This window comes from Lithobates pipiens, unplaced genomic scaffold (assembly GCF_037356315.1).
Source record: "Lithobates pipiens isolate NorthernLeopardFrog02 unplaced genomic scaffold, aLitPip1_a1.2 Scaffold_1, whole genome shotgun sequence".
Classification (NCBI taxonomy): Eukaryota; Metazoa; Chordata; class Amphibia; order Anura; family Ranidae; genus Lithobates; species Lithobates pipiens.
In genome coordinates this window covers 194,199,675-194,214,304 of record NW_027507685.1, presented here as the reverse complement: position 1 = coordinate 194,214,304, position 14,630 = coordinate 194,199,675, and the positions used below count along the sequence as shown (strand labels likewise).

Here is a 14,630-nt window from a genome sequence, read left to right as displayed (position 1 = left end):
ACGTCGCGGGAGTGAATTCGGTCATCCACTATCTCGATGATTTCCTGTGTGTGGGTCCGGCCTCGTCGGCGCTTTGCGCAGTTCTGTTGACGACGCTGGAGCGCGTGGCGCAGAGTTTTGGTATCCCTCTGGCCCCGGAGAAGACCGAACGGCCGACGACGGTGATCAGTTTTTTAGGCATTGTGTTGGACTCGGAGGTGATGGAGTGTCGCTTGCCGGCTGACAAGTTGGAGGCGCTGAAGGCGGAGATTAGAGGGTTGGTGGGTTTGCGGAAGGTACAGCTCAGGACTCTCCAGTCTGTGCTGGGTAAATTGAATTTTGCGTGCAGAATCATACCTATGGGGAGGGTCTTCAGTAGGAGGCTAGCGGCCAGTACAGGGGGGGTGGATTCTCCGAGGCACTTCGTGAGGCTGTCGAAAGAGCATCGGGAGGATCTACGGATTTGGCATGTATTCTTGGAATGTTTCAATGGACGGGCACTCTGGATGGCCGGGCCGGTGAGCAACTTTGATCTGGAACTTTACACGGATGCGGCGGGGTCCACGGGTTTCGGGGCCTATTTCCAAGGCAAATGGTGTGCTGGCCCATGGCCGGCTGCATGGAAAGGTGGAGGGTTGCTGCGGAATATGGTACTGTTGGAGCTTTTTCCAGTGGTGCTGGCAGTGGAACTTTGGGGGGCATCCTTCCGGGATCGGAAGGTTCGCTTCCATGTGGACAATTTGGGTGTGGTGCAAGTCCTTAACCGGGTGTCCGCGGCGTCGCCGCCGGTGGTTAGGATGCTGAGACATTTGGTACTGCGATGCATGCAATTGAACATCTTTATACATGCTGTACACTTACCAGGGGTGGAGAATGTTGTGGCTGACGCACTGTCTCGGTTTCAGTGGGACAGATTCCGGGAGCTGGCGCCGTCCGCGGACGTTCATGGGGCTCCCTGCCCGGAGGAATTGTGGATGATTGCGTTGGACGAACCTCGGACTGGATCAGACGGTCGGTGAGTGGGGGCACTTGGTCGGCGTACGAGAAGACATGGGCGGAATGGGAGGCATTGGGGTTACAGGTGGGAGCGGACGAACGGGACAGGCGACTGATGGTGATCTACTTTGTGTCCCGGAACATGGAACGGCGGGTTTCGGTTTCCCGAATGGGGCAGAAATTGGCCGGTTTGGCCTTTTGGTTCAAACTGCGGGGGGAGCAGGACTTCACCAAGGATTTTTGGGTGAGGCAGGCTCTGAAGGGCTATCGGAAAGGGAAGCAGGTGAAGGATGACAGGAGACCGGTGTCCTTCGAGTTGTTGGGCAGACTTTGTAGTCGGTTGGGGGTTGTGTGTTTGTCGGGTTATGAGAGGGTGCTGTTCAGGGCCGCGTTTGTGTTGGCGTTTTTTGGTGCTTTTCGTGTAGGGGAACTGGTCAGCCCTTCTAGGAAGGGGCCGGGGGGTTTGTTTTTTGATGAGGTGTACTGCGGGGAGGACCGGGTGCGCATGCGGATACGGAGGTCTAAGACGGATCAAGAGGGCAAGGGGAAGGAAGTCGTGGTGTTCGCGATTCCTGCATGCGAACTGTGCCCGGTCTTGGTTTTGAGGGAATTTTTGTCCGCTCGGCCGGCTTGTCCGGGCCCATTGTTGATACATGGGAATGGGGAGTTTTTATCGAGATACCAGTTCGTAGGGGTCTTTCGGAAATGCCTGAAGGCGTTGGGTTTGGAGGGGGAAAAGTTTTCCTCGCACTCTTTCCGGATTGGGGCTGCGACGGAGGCTGTTCGGTGGGGTCTAGATGAGGAGGCGGTTAAGAGGATTGGCCGCTGGGAATCTCGCAGGTTTAAATCTTATGTCCGGCCGGAGTTGGTGGGTGTTTAGCTGGGTGAGCTGGGGTACGTGTTGGCATGGGTTTGTGTTTTTCAACATGTGCGGTTACTGTGATTTGGGTAGGTGTTTTTTGTTTTTCTTTCAGGTGCAGCGCCAGGACTGGTCTGGATTTTGGGCCATTCATATGTCTGCTGGGGAGCCAGGAGGGGTGATGTTAGGCCAGAGGGCAGGCAGTTGGGGATATCCAGGCTTGAGGCCTGTGTTAAATGGTTTGGTTTTCCCGGTATGCTATGGAGCAGAATGGTGCACGAAGTGTGCCGTTTTGCAGGGTTTGACAGGGCCCCGGATGTCTTAGTGTTACATGTTGGGGGCAATGATTTGGGCCTCCGCACCAAGTTGGACATCACGCGGGACATCAAGTATGATTTCTTGCGACTCAGGGCAGCCTTCCCCCACATGATTATAGTGTGGTCGGACATTGTGGCCAGGACCAAGTGGCGTTTTGCCAGGTCTGTGGACAAAATTAACAAGGCCCGCAGGAAGATTAATCAGGAGGTCAGTCGCTTCGTGGTTCGCAATGGGGGGTTGGCGGTCCGGCATTCGGAGTTGGAGGTGGAGACGTGGCGGTGCCTGAGGGAGGATGGTGTGCACCTCAATGATGTGGGCACTGATTTGTGGGCTTTGGGCATACAAGATGGGGTGGAGCGTGCCTTGCAGGTGTGGCGGTGCTCACAAGGATAAGGTGTTATCCTTGCTTGCGGTGGCGGGTGTTGGTCGATGCAGGTACAGGAAGATAACCCCTCCCCACAGAGAAGTTGATGCGGGACCCATTGGAGATATGGGCTCGTTGATGATATACCATATAGTGAGGGTTGATATGGCAGATGGTGAATGGGTGCACTGCGGTAAAAGAGTTGGCTGTCTTTGAGCTAGCATGTCAGCTTGAGGCCTAGTTAAAGGAATATTACCGCAGTGCTTGGTTTGGATCAATATGCTAATGGGGTGGGGAGGGGGAATTTCCTGCAGATGACTAACGCGCTCAGGTTTTTGACGTTTAAATGATGTTTGTTGATATTTTGTTGATATTTGGTTTATATTTTTGTTACATGTTAAAACTATTATTTTGATTAATAAAAGAGGCTGCTACGGCCACAAAATACTCCAAAAGGAAGGTGTGGTCTCATTTAATGGGAAGGGGCAAGGTATGGAGTTGGGTGGGTGGCACCGTAGCGGAGGTACATCAGTCATACTATATTCAAGCACAGCCCGTACACGAGCGGAGCATAGGGGCAGGGCTGGCATGAATGAAGTGGACTGGCAACCATTGGCTGAGACAGCTGGGGGGGCGGAGCCAGCGCGAGGATGCGTGCGCGCGCTACGCCCCAGCGTCCAGTTGGTTGAGGAAGTTCCCGCCCTCCCTCCCTTACATCGGACGGAGTGGTTACGATGGGGACTCCGGGGGGGGGGGGGGGATCGACGGGCTAACTCATTTTCTTTTTCAGGTTTCCGGTGTTGGATGTCGTAGCGGTTGGCGGGTGTTGGTCGATGCAGGTACAGGAAGATAACCCCTCCCCACAGAGAAGTTGATGCGGGACCCATTGGAGATATGGGCTCGTTGATGATATACCATATAGTGAGGGTTGATATGGCAGATGGTGAATGGGTGCACTGCGGTAAAAGAGTTGGCTGTCTTTGAGCTAGCATGTCAGCTTGAGGCCTAGTTAAAGGAATATTACCGCAGTGCTTGGTTTGGATCAATATGCTAATGGGGTGGGGAGGGGGAATTTCCTGCAGATGACTAACGCGCTCAGGTTTTTGACGTTTAAATGATGTTTGTTGATATTTTGTTGATATTTGGTTTATATTTTTGTTACATGTTAAAACTATTATTTTGATTAATAAAAGAGACTGCTACGGCCACAAAATACTCCAAAAGGAAGGTGTGGTCTCATTTAATGGGAAGGGGCAAGGTATGGAGTTGGGTGGGTGGCACCGTAGCGGAGGTACATCAGTCATACTATATTCATGTGGCTCTGTATTCAATAATACATAATAAAAAAATATTATTTAAAGCAGAACTTAACTGTGGCTGAGCACTACATAATCAAGTGGTAATCAAAGCAAACTCACCCATGTCTCCATGTTTTATTTTGTTGATATTTCACAAACACTCTGCTTGCATTTCTAGCCGCGGCCATCTTGAGTAAGGGCAGATAATTCATGTAGCATTTACTTCCTGGAATCAATCTGCCCTTAGCCCAGACATGCAGCCAGGAGGGTGTGCTTAGCTGAGAAAGCCCCATCCTCCCCTTCTCAAGATGAAAGACAATGAAGACTACTGGAATGTATGACATCATTTTGGTGTAGGCCAGTGTAGCACTACTCCCATAAGACCTGCTGGTTTTCACTAGCTCTTCCCCAAAAGTGCAGAGACTGCCCATCCACCCAAACAGTCTAATCCCTCCAGCTCCAATAAACAGTCTAGGGGTTGTCCTATTGCGATTTATTGTTTGTAAAACTGGTACAAGGAGAGGGATTAGGGCAAGGGATACTCAAACATTTAGTATCCAGCCGTGGGAGGACAATTCTCTTCCTGTGTAAATGTAACTGATAGTCTATTGCTTCACAGCTGGGGACCATGAAGCAAATCTCTGAGCAGTCTAAGGTTTTGTAGCTGAAGACCATTAAGGAAGTCTATGGCATCTGGTTAGCTTGTGCCTATGTACAAATACCCCTGCCCAGTGCTGTCTCCAGGATACTATATAGTCACAGGAATCAGTATGTGGTCTTTACTCACAAGTCCCCAGGACAGATGCTACCTTCCAGCTTCCTCTGGACACAGCCTGGTAAGTGAGATGGCACCTCTTTAGACCAGTTACATTGTGGCAAAGTCCTGCAGCCAGTTCCAGATAACTTCAATGCTGAGACCTAACAGAACAGCTACACAGTCCATAGGCTGCCTCAGGGGCAATAACCCCTTAGGGCTTGGAACTCAACTTACTGGGGAAATATTTATTTTGAGGGCTCCAGGGCTCCAGACTATTAATCAGTAGTCTTGTGTACACTGAAATATTTTGTTTCGGAATTTCGGTTTGATATGAAAAATACATTTATTTAGTTACTTTGGAAAATCACTTTTATTTATTTAATTTAGTTAAAAAATGCATTTATCCGAAAATTCTAATTAATTAAGGTCAAATCTGTCAACTGAAGGCTTATGGTGTCAGTCGGATATTCTAATGCCCCGTACACACGAGCGGACTTTTCAACATCCAAAGTCCGTCAGACCGAGTCCGTCAGACTATCCGATCGTGTGTGGGCTGCAACGGACTTTAGCTTCGCAAAAGTCTGACGGACTTTAGAAATGAAGCATGCTTCAAATTTTCCCGACGGAACTCCGCCGGACCCGGTCCCCTTCGAAAACTCCGCTCGTGTGTATGCTACTCCGACGGACTAAAACCGACGCTAGGGCAGCTATTGGCTACTGGCTATGAACTTCCTTATTCGAGTCGGGTCGTACGTCATCACGTTCGAATCCGTCGGAGTTTAGTGTGATCGTGTGTGGCCAAGTCCGTTCGGCCGAAAAGTCTGTCAGAACTCCGGCGGAACTCCGGCGGAACTCCTTTGGAAGTCTGTCGGACATAAGTCCTCTCGTGTGTACGGGGCATAAGAAGATTAGACAAAGTAACTAAAGTAAACTGTAGGGCGCAGTTATCCTACTTTTCCAGTCGAATTCTCTGGCCACAAGCTATAGTAGAATTCCAATGTTGAATCCTCCGGGGCGTTGGGCTCTTGACAGGGATAAGGGTACGTAAAATGTGGTCTGTCTGGCCAAAACCAGACAGACCCCTTTCTTTGGAAGGTCTGCCGAAACAGACCCATCCAAGCACTAGGTAGGGCTCCCCCGAAGGGAGACTCCAGAAGAGAGAGGGCGAACTAAGCCAGAAGGCCATGTCCACCCCCTCCCCAAAATTTCAGGACAGGCCCGAAGGCAGTGCACAACATAAAAAATGTGACACACACAAACAAAGGAATACATTAAATAAAGTGGGGGAGGAATAAGTGGAGAGGAGAGTGAAAAAGGTGGCCATTGTGTAAAACAATGACAAGGCCCTCCGGCCAGGAATAAAAAATTTGTGTTATGTTGCAGTGACCTTGGTGCCCAAAATCAAAGTGACCCTCACTCACAGTGATTTTATGGCACCCCTGGACTGCCACTTCAGGGGCACATACTCCGTAGGCTTTCAAGACCGCCCTGACCAACAGCCCAGACCACAGCAGCCCCTACTCCAGTCAGGAAGACATGAAGTTCAGGAAGCCTGGGGAGAGCCTGCCCATCCATAAGCTCAACCCCCACTCCCTTCACTCCTACCTAATTACATCCAGAGATACTAAGCCCCTGCATGCAAAAGAGGACCTGGTGTTCTCTCTTGAAAGACTGTCCAGAGCTAGAGCTACCCCAATCTAGGCCAGAAGGCCAGAGGCCCGACCTTCTGGGGTCAGACCGCATGCAGCACCCATCCTCACCAGAGGCACCCTTCCGGACGGCTCAGACTCAGGCCCCGCTGACACCAGCATGGATGCCCAGATGCTTACCCCTACCTAAACCGCCCATCCAGGTGCAATGACACCATTGGATTTGCATCTGACCTCCCCACATTTGGGAGTGACGTCAGCGCCTCCTTTGGCAACTGATAAGAACAGATACTACACTTGATCTTAGCCAAAAGGCTGTTGTTTGACTAGTAATATTATAATAAATAATTATTATTACTAGTCAAACAACATTAGAATTCTTCTATAGCCTATGGGTGAAGCATTTTACCGTAAATGTCCGTTGGCAGCGATCGTATGTTTTTAGGCTGCTTCATTGAATCTTCAGGTCTCTATAATGGCAAATCTTTTCTCTCTATGTCGAATAATCTTGGGCTAATAGAGTTAGGTTAGACACATTCAACAGCAAACACAGATCACTGTTGTCACCATCATGTTGAATTTTCTATCTATATTGAACAAAAATAAAGCATTTTTTTATTTCGGATCTTTCGGATTCTGCGTGTTCATTATTGTTTGTTAAAACAAACACGAAAATCCCTGAAAATTCAGACGATAATGCATTCGGACGAAAACGAATGAACGTGTCTATTAATCAGTCTCAGCAACCATCTAAGCACACCTCCACAGGGGTTGGCTAGGCCCTGATCAATATTCAGGCTGGTTATTTGAATTCTCCCTCTCTAAGCTTTAGAAACTTCTTCTAGAGGCAGGGGGAACAATCAAACCTGCCTGTGAAATTCTTAACAGACCAGAGCAAACAATCACTGCTCCCTGGAAGGATCCAAAAACTAAATTTGTCTAGCATCCCCTGCTATGAGGGTGCTACACCAAAACCTAGTAATCAACTGAAGAAATGTAAAAAAAAACTTTAAAACAAGTAAATATATTATACCTTCCTATCTACAATATATTACCAAAAGTATTGTGACACCTGCCTTTACACGCACATGAAAATTAATAGCATTCCAGTCCGTAGAGTTCAATATTGAGTTGGCCCCCCCTTTACAGCTATAACAGCTTCAACTCTTCTGTGAAGGCTGTTAGAGGTTTAGGAGTGAGTCTATGGGAATGTTTGACCATTCTTCCAGAAGCGCATTTGTGATGTTGCACGAGAAGGCCTGACTTAAAGTCTCCACTCTAATTCATCCCAAAAGTGTTCTATCGGGTTGAGGCCAAGACTCTGTGCAGGCCAGTCAAGTTCCTCCACCCCAAACTCACTCATCCATGTCTTTATGGACCTTGCTTTGTGTATTGGTGCACAGTCATGTTGGAACAGTAAGGAGCCATCCCCAAACTGTTCCCACAAAGTTGGGAGCATGAAATTGTAAAAAATGTCTTGGTATGCTGACGCCTTAAGAGTTCCCTTCACTGGAACTAAGGGGACAAGCCCAACCCCTGAAAAACAACCCCCACACCATAATCCCCCCTCCACCAAATGATTTGGACCAGTGCACAAAGCAAGGTCCATAAAGACATGGATGAGCGAATTTGGGGTGGAGGAACTTGACTGGCCTGCACTGACTGGTCCTGACCTCAACCCAATAGAACACCTTTGGGGTGAATTCGAGCAGAGTCTTTGAGCCAGGCTTTCTCATCCAATATCAGTGCCTGACCTTACAAATGCTTTTGGAATAGTGGTGAAATAGACACACTCCTAAACCTTGTGGACAGCCTTCCCAGAAGAGTTGAAGCTGTTATTATAGCTGCAAAGGATGGGCTAACTCGATATTGAACCCTACGGACCAAGACTGGGATGCCATTAAAGTTCATATGAGTGTAAAGGCGTCCCGATACTTTTGGTAATATAATGTATTTACAAATACTAGCAAGCATAAGGTTTAAAATATTTAATGGTGATTGGGAGCGTTTAGTTCTGCTTTCAGACAAGCACTGCAGGTACCTGCATTTTTACTTGGTATAAGCCTCTTGCAATTTCCTGAACAGCAGGGCTTAGACTTGGAGAAAAAGAAGCAGCACAAGGAGCCAATCAGTTTTTCTGCCATGCTCATGTGCTAACAAGGAATGAGCATTTGAAATACTTGCTTTTTTAATGCTTTTTACCTGCATTTTTTTTAGGCTGGTGATAGTCTCTTTCATTGCCTGCAGTGCTTAAAGCGGAGGTCCACCCTAAAGTGGACCTTCCGCTCATTGGATTCCTCCCCCCCTCCGGCGCCACAATTGGCACCTTTCAGGGGGGAGAGGGGTGCAGGTACCTGTACAGTACAGGTATCTGCACCCACTTCCGGGATAGCTCTCTGCGGAAAGGGGCGTAGATTACGCCCCTTTCCGAAAGTCCCCCGCTGCATGCTGGGAAACACACAGATCCCAGAGGCAGCGGGTCCATCCTTATTGCGCAGCGCGACTCGCGCATGCGCAGTAGGGAACCAGGAAATGAAGCCGAAAGGCTCCACTTCCTGATTCCCATACCCAAGATGGCGGCGGCAGCACCCGAGAGACGATCGAGAGATCGGCTTCGGGTGCCGACATCGCGGGCGCGCTGGACAGGTAAGTGTCACTATTTTAAAAGTCAGCAGCTGCAGTATTTGTAGCTGCTGGCTTTTAAGAAAAAAAAAACGCGGACTCCCGCTTTAAGTATATTCATTATTTATATTTATATTTTAAAAATGTTGTTACTTTTTTTCTCTATTTAAGCTGCATGTATGTTGCTTATACTGTATATATGCAATCACTATTTGTTTTTACTTTTTCATTGATGAATCAGTGTTGTAAATACTGGTCCTTGCAATTTAGTGAATTAAGCCTAATGCAGCCTGTTCAAAGTTCTGGCAGTTCTCCTGGGGGAGAAACTTAGGCAGCACCCAGATGTTTGCCAGTAACTGCCCATAAAAACCAACATCTGATTGCAAGGAAAATGGTACACATCCACTATAGCTGGCTGCATATTTTTAACAGTACCACACCTTTAATTTATGTTAATGTAGTGTTGTTTTTTTTAAGGTGACTCCATGAATGTTCATGAGAACATGCCGTTCTCCACAAAGGACAAGGACTTTACTGCAACTACATGTCCCATTCGATTTAAAGGAGGATGGTGGTACAATAGCTGCCACCAAGCAAACCTCAATGGGCTTTACCTGCTAGGACCTCACGAGTCCTTCGCCGACGGTATCACCTGGTACACTGGAAAAGGTCACAATTATTCTTACAAGATATCTGAAATGAAGATTAGACCAATACAATGACACCGTCAGAACTATTGGGGTTAAAAAGAATTAATTCCTAAGGCCTCTACATATCATATATTTTTCATATATATATTCTATGAACAACTTCGAACCTATCTTGCTTCTATATTTTTTTTTCTAAAGCAGTTAACTTAAGTTCATTGTCTTTTAAACTAATAAACCCTCACAAGAAGGTTTAAGGTGTCTTATTTAAGTGTCTTATTTTAGGTTCTCTCAGATCATAAATTCTGTTTCCTGACACAAAGCATGACAGCATACATGAATGGGATAGGCTCCGCCTCTCGCCCAATCAGGACTGGTTATACTATATTTAAATAAGTCGCCTCCCCTAGGCGATATTCTTTTTTTTCCCCTCAAACGCTCAACTGGTTATAACTGTGAATTAATGAAGATTTTTATTTTTTGCTCTCACCTGCCGGATTCATCTGGCCAGCCGCATTGATTCAGCCTCGTTCCTGTAACGAAGCCCCTATGTTCGGTTGTAAATCTTCCATATGAGGGAGACCCACCACCCAGGTCCAGATACTGGGGGGCTGGGATACTGGTCTCTGGATGCAAGTAAATCAGTTCTGCCTTGTGGTTAGTTGAGACGGATCCAGTCTCCTCCCTGGTGAGTTGTGGCCCCACGCACACATTTAGTTGTTAGCTTGGCTTTGGATATGTTGGTTTCCCTTACAAAGATGCTGGAAGTTTTTTTTTTTTTGTGGTCAGGGCTGCCCCTTCCAAGATGGCTCCTTGTCTGTTTCCTGTGGCTGGATGCAGCTTTCAGTCAGCAGGGAGCAGTGAGATGATATTGGGGTAACTTCTGGCCCAATATAGCAGTAGCCGGAAGCTCCAGGCAGAGGTATGGAGCCTCTCCCATTCCCCCTTATGGCCAGTCAGGGAAGGGTGTTGCACAGAACAGGTAATCTTTCCATGGGCTGTCATGGTGTGTCTAAATCATTATGCTGTTAACCACTACAGCCCCGGACCAATAAACACCTTAAGGACCAGAGGTCTTTTTACAATTTCGCACTGCGCTGCTTTAACTGGTAATTGCGCGGTCATGCAATATTGCACCCAAAAGAAATTTGCGTCCTTTTCTTCCCACAAATAGAGTTTTCTTTTGATGGTATTTGATTGCCTCTGTGATTTTTATTTTTTGCGATATAAATGGAAAAAGAGCGAAAATTTTGAAAAAAAAATGATATTTTCTTCTTTTTGTTATAAGAAAAATCAAATAAACTAAATTTTAGTCATACATTGAAGGCAAAATTTATTCAGCCACATGTCTTTAGTAAAAAAAATGTCAATAAGCGTATATTTTTTGGTTTGCGCAAAAGTTATAGCGTCTACAAACTAGAGTACATTTTCTGGAATTTACACAGCTTTTAATTTATGACTGCCTATCTCATTTCTTGAGGTGCTAAAATGGCAGGGCAGTACAAACCCCCCAAATGACCCTATTTTAGAAAGTATACGCCCCAAGGAAATTGCTGATGGGTATGTTGAGCCTATTGAATATTTATTTTTTTTGTCCTAAGGGATTGAATAATGACAAAAAAAAAAAAAATTTACAAAAAGTTGTCACTAAATGATATATTGCTCACACATGCCATGGTTATATGTGGAATTGCACCCCAAAATATATTCCGCTACTTCTCCCGAGTATGGGGATACCACATGTGTGGGACTTTTTGGGAGTCTATTCGTGCACGGCACCCCGAAAACCAATCACCACCTTCAGGATTTCTAAGGGTGCAAATTTTTGATTTCACTCCTCACTACCTATCACAGTTTCGAAGGCCATAAAATGCCAAAATAGCACCAACCCCCCAAAAATGACCCCATTTTTGGAAAGTAGACACCCCAAGCTATTTACTGAGAGGCATTTTGAGTCCATGGAATATTTTATATTTTGCCACAAGTTGCGGGAATATTACAAACTTTTTTTTTTTTGCACACAGTTGTCACTAAATCATATATTGCTCACACATGCTATGGGCATATGTGAAATGACACCCCAAAATACATTCTGCTGCTTCTCCTGAGTACAGGGATACCACATGTGTGGGACTTTTTGGGAGCCTAGTCGCGTACGGGACCCCGAAATCCAAGCACCGCCTTCAGGATTTCTAAGGGCATAAATTTTTTATTTTACTCCTCACAACCTATCACTACCTATCACAGTTTTGAAGGCCATAAAATGCCAAGATGGCACAAACCCCCCCCCCCCCAAATGACCCCATTTTGGAAAGTAGACACCCCAAGCTATTTGCTGAGGGCCATGTTGAGACTATTGAATATTTTTTTTTTGTCCCAAGGGATTGAATAATGACAAAAAATAAAAATAAAATTTTTTTTTACAAAAAGTTGTCACTAAATTATATATTGCTCACACATGCCATGGTTATATGTGGAATTGCACCCCGAAATACATTTTGCTGCTTCTCCTGAGTACGGGGATACCACATGTGTGGGACTTTTTGGGAGCCTAGCTGCACACGGGGCCCCGAAAACCAATCACCGCCTTCAGGATTTCTAAGGGTGCAAATTTTTGATTTCACTCCTCACTACCTATCACAGTTTCGAAGGCCATAAAATGCCAAAATAGCACAAAACCCCTACAAATGACCCCATTTTGGAAAGTAGACACCCCAAGCTATTTACTGAGAGGCATGTTGAGTCCATGGAATATTTTATATTTTGCCACAAGTTGCGGGAATAGTACAAACTTTTTTTTTTTTGCTCAAAGTTGTCACTAAATGATATATTGCTCACACATGCTATGGGCATATGTGAAATGACACCCCAAAATACATTCTGCTGCTTCTCCTGAGTACAGGGATACCACATGTGTGGGACTTTTTGGGAGCCTAGCCGCGTACGGGACCCCGAAATCTAAGCACCGCCTTAAGGATTTCTAAGGGCATTAATTTTTTATTTCACTCCTCACTACCTATCACAGTTTTGAAGGCCATAAAATGCCAAGATGGCACAAAACCCCCCCAAATGACCCCATTTTGGAAAGTAGACACCCCAAGCTATTTGCTGAGGGGCATGTTGAGACCATTGAATATTTTTTTTTTTGGTTCCAAGGGATTGAATAATGACAAAAAATAAAAATATTTTTTTTTTTTTACAAAAAGTTGTCACTAAATTAAATATTGCTCACACATGCCATGGTTATATGTGGAATTACACCTCAAAATACATTTTGCTGCTTCTCCTGAGCACGGGGATACCACATGTGTGGGACTTTTTGGGAGCCTAGCTGCGTACGGGACCCCAAAAACCAATCGCCACCTTCTGGATTTCTAAGGGCGCAAATTTTAGATTTCACTCCTCACTACCTATTACAGTTTTGAAGGCCATAAAATGCCAAAATAGCACAAAACCCCCCCAAATTACCCCATTTTGGAAAGTAGACACCCCAAGCTATTTGCTGAGAGTCATGTTGTCTGAACGAAAAAAAAGAGGTTGATCGGTGGGTATGCCCACCATTAGAATACCTCCCTTCATCCACCCACTTCTAATGATGGACATACATGCACCATTTATATATGCCGAAGCATGGGGGCATCCTCCCGCAAAAAAGTTATGCCGCGTACACATGGTCAAACTTTTCCACGGGCAAGCATGCATTGGAATTTCGACCGTATGTACGCGGCATTAGGAGCAAAATCGCTCCTCCACCCCTTATGCCCCCATGCTTCGGCATATATGCTCTTTTTTTTTAACTGTAATGGTGAAATCACCTCCTACAGCATTGGAGTCGCGGCTTTATGTATCGTGGGAGCAAACGCTGTTGCTGTCAAGATAAATAAATCCGCGCTGCAGCTGAATGGCGTACCTGCTAAGCAAATTATGGTTAATGTTAAAAAAAAGTAACATCACAGTATAACAGTAAAACCTTACCATACCATACCTGCAAAGCAAATGCCAAAAAAAAACAGTAAAAAATAAAACATTTTTTAACACAACCTGTGCCTAAAATATATATATGCCGAAGCATGGGGGCATCCTCCCGCAAAAAAGTTATGCCGCGTACATACGTTCAAACTTTTCCACGGGCAAGCCCTCTGTCGGAATTTTGACCGTATGTACGCGGCATTAGGAGCAAAATCGCTCCTCCACCCCTTATGCCCCCATGCTTCGGCATATATGCTCTTTTTTTTTTAACTGTAATGGTGAAATCACCTCCTACAGCATTGGAGTCGCGGCTTTATGTATTGTGGGAGCAAACGCTGTTGCTGTCAAGATAAATAAATCCACGCTGCAGCTGAATGGCGTACCTGAAAACATGAAAAATGGTTAACAATAAAACACAGTAAACAGTAAAGTATAAAAAATTTGAGAGAAGTGAGAGAGAGAGAGAGAGAGAGAGAGAGAGAACAATAAAACGACAACTATTTTTGGTTTTTATATTTTATATTTTTTTGGTTTTTTTATTTTACTTTTTTTTTTTTATACACTTTTTTTTGAACTGTAAACTGTAACAACTGTAACATTTCGGGTCTCTCAAAATGCGATGGCATCTTGGGAGACTCTGTGTTAGTGTGCCTAGCCTGTGAAATGCTGTACCCTATGCTAATACTTCACTAGTGTGTGGTAGCGTTCAAAACACTCACCAAGGCAAAGACCAGGATTGCCAGGACAGCGTTGACAATAACAACGGGTGTCACGACTATATCCGCGCTTGGTACAGACACAACATCTTTTTTGGGGGGCTTGTTGGGTAGGGGTACTCGGGATGGCATAAGAATAATGCCTCTCATGCAGCCGGCTTACTGCATTTGGTTGGGAATGGTGAGGTGCAGAACCGTCTGGATACAGAAGCTCTGTGACAACCTCTCTTTGGAAGAAAAGAAAGGTTAAAGTCCCGCCTGAAGTTTTGTATAGCACAAAAGCATTCAGCAAAGCCAATTGAAATAAGTAAGCAGACACTTTTTTTGTACCAGCGTCTGGCCTTACGGGAAGCTAGATACGGCACCAACAACTGGTCATTGAGGTCCACCCCTCCCATATTTTTGTTAAATACGTGGACACAGAGGGGTTTCTCCACAATACCAGTCGCCGTAGAA

At 45.8% G+C, this 14,630-nt stretch overlaps 1 protein-coding gene across 1 annotated transcript in view; it reads left to right on the top strand.

Annotated features, from left to right (window-relative positions):
• LOC143981523 (ficolin-2-like) overlaps positions 1-9,742 on the top strand; it is a 47,127-nt gene extending 37,385 nt beyond the window's left edge. Inside the window, exon 9 of the mRNA XM_077479398.1 lies at positions 9,320-9,742. Coding sequence (XP_077335524.1) covers positions 9,320-9,564 — 245 coding nt within the window. The 3' untranslated portion in view covers positions 9,565-9,742. The remainder of the gene's footprint in view (positions 1-9,319) is intronic.
• The last annotated feature ends 4,888 nt before the right edge of the window (positions 9,743-14,630 follow it).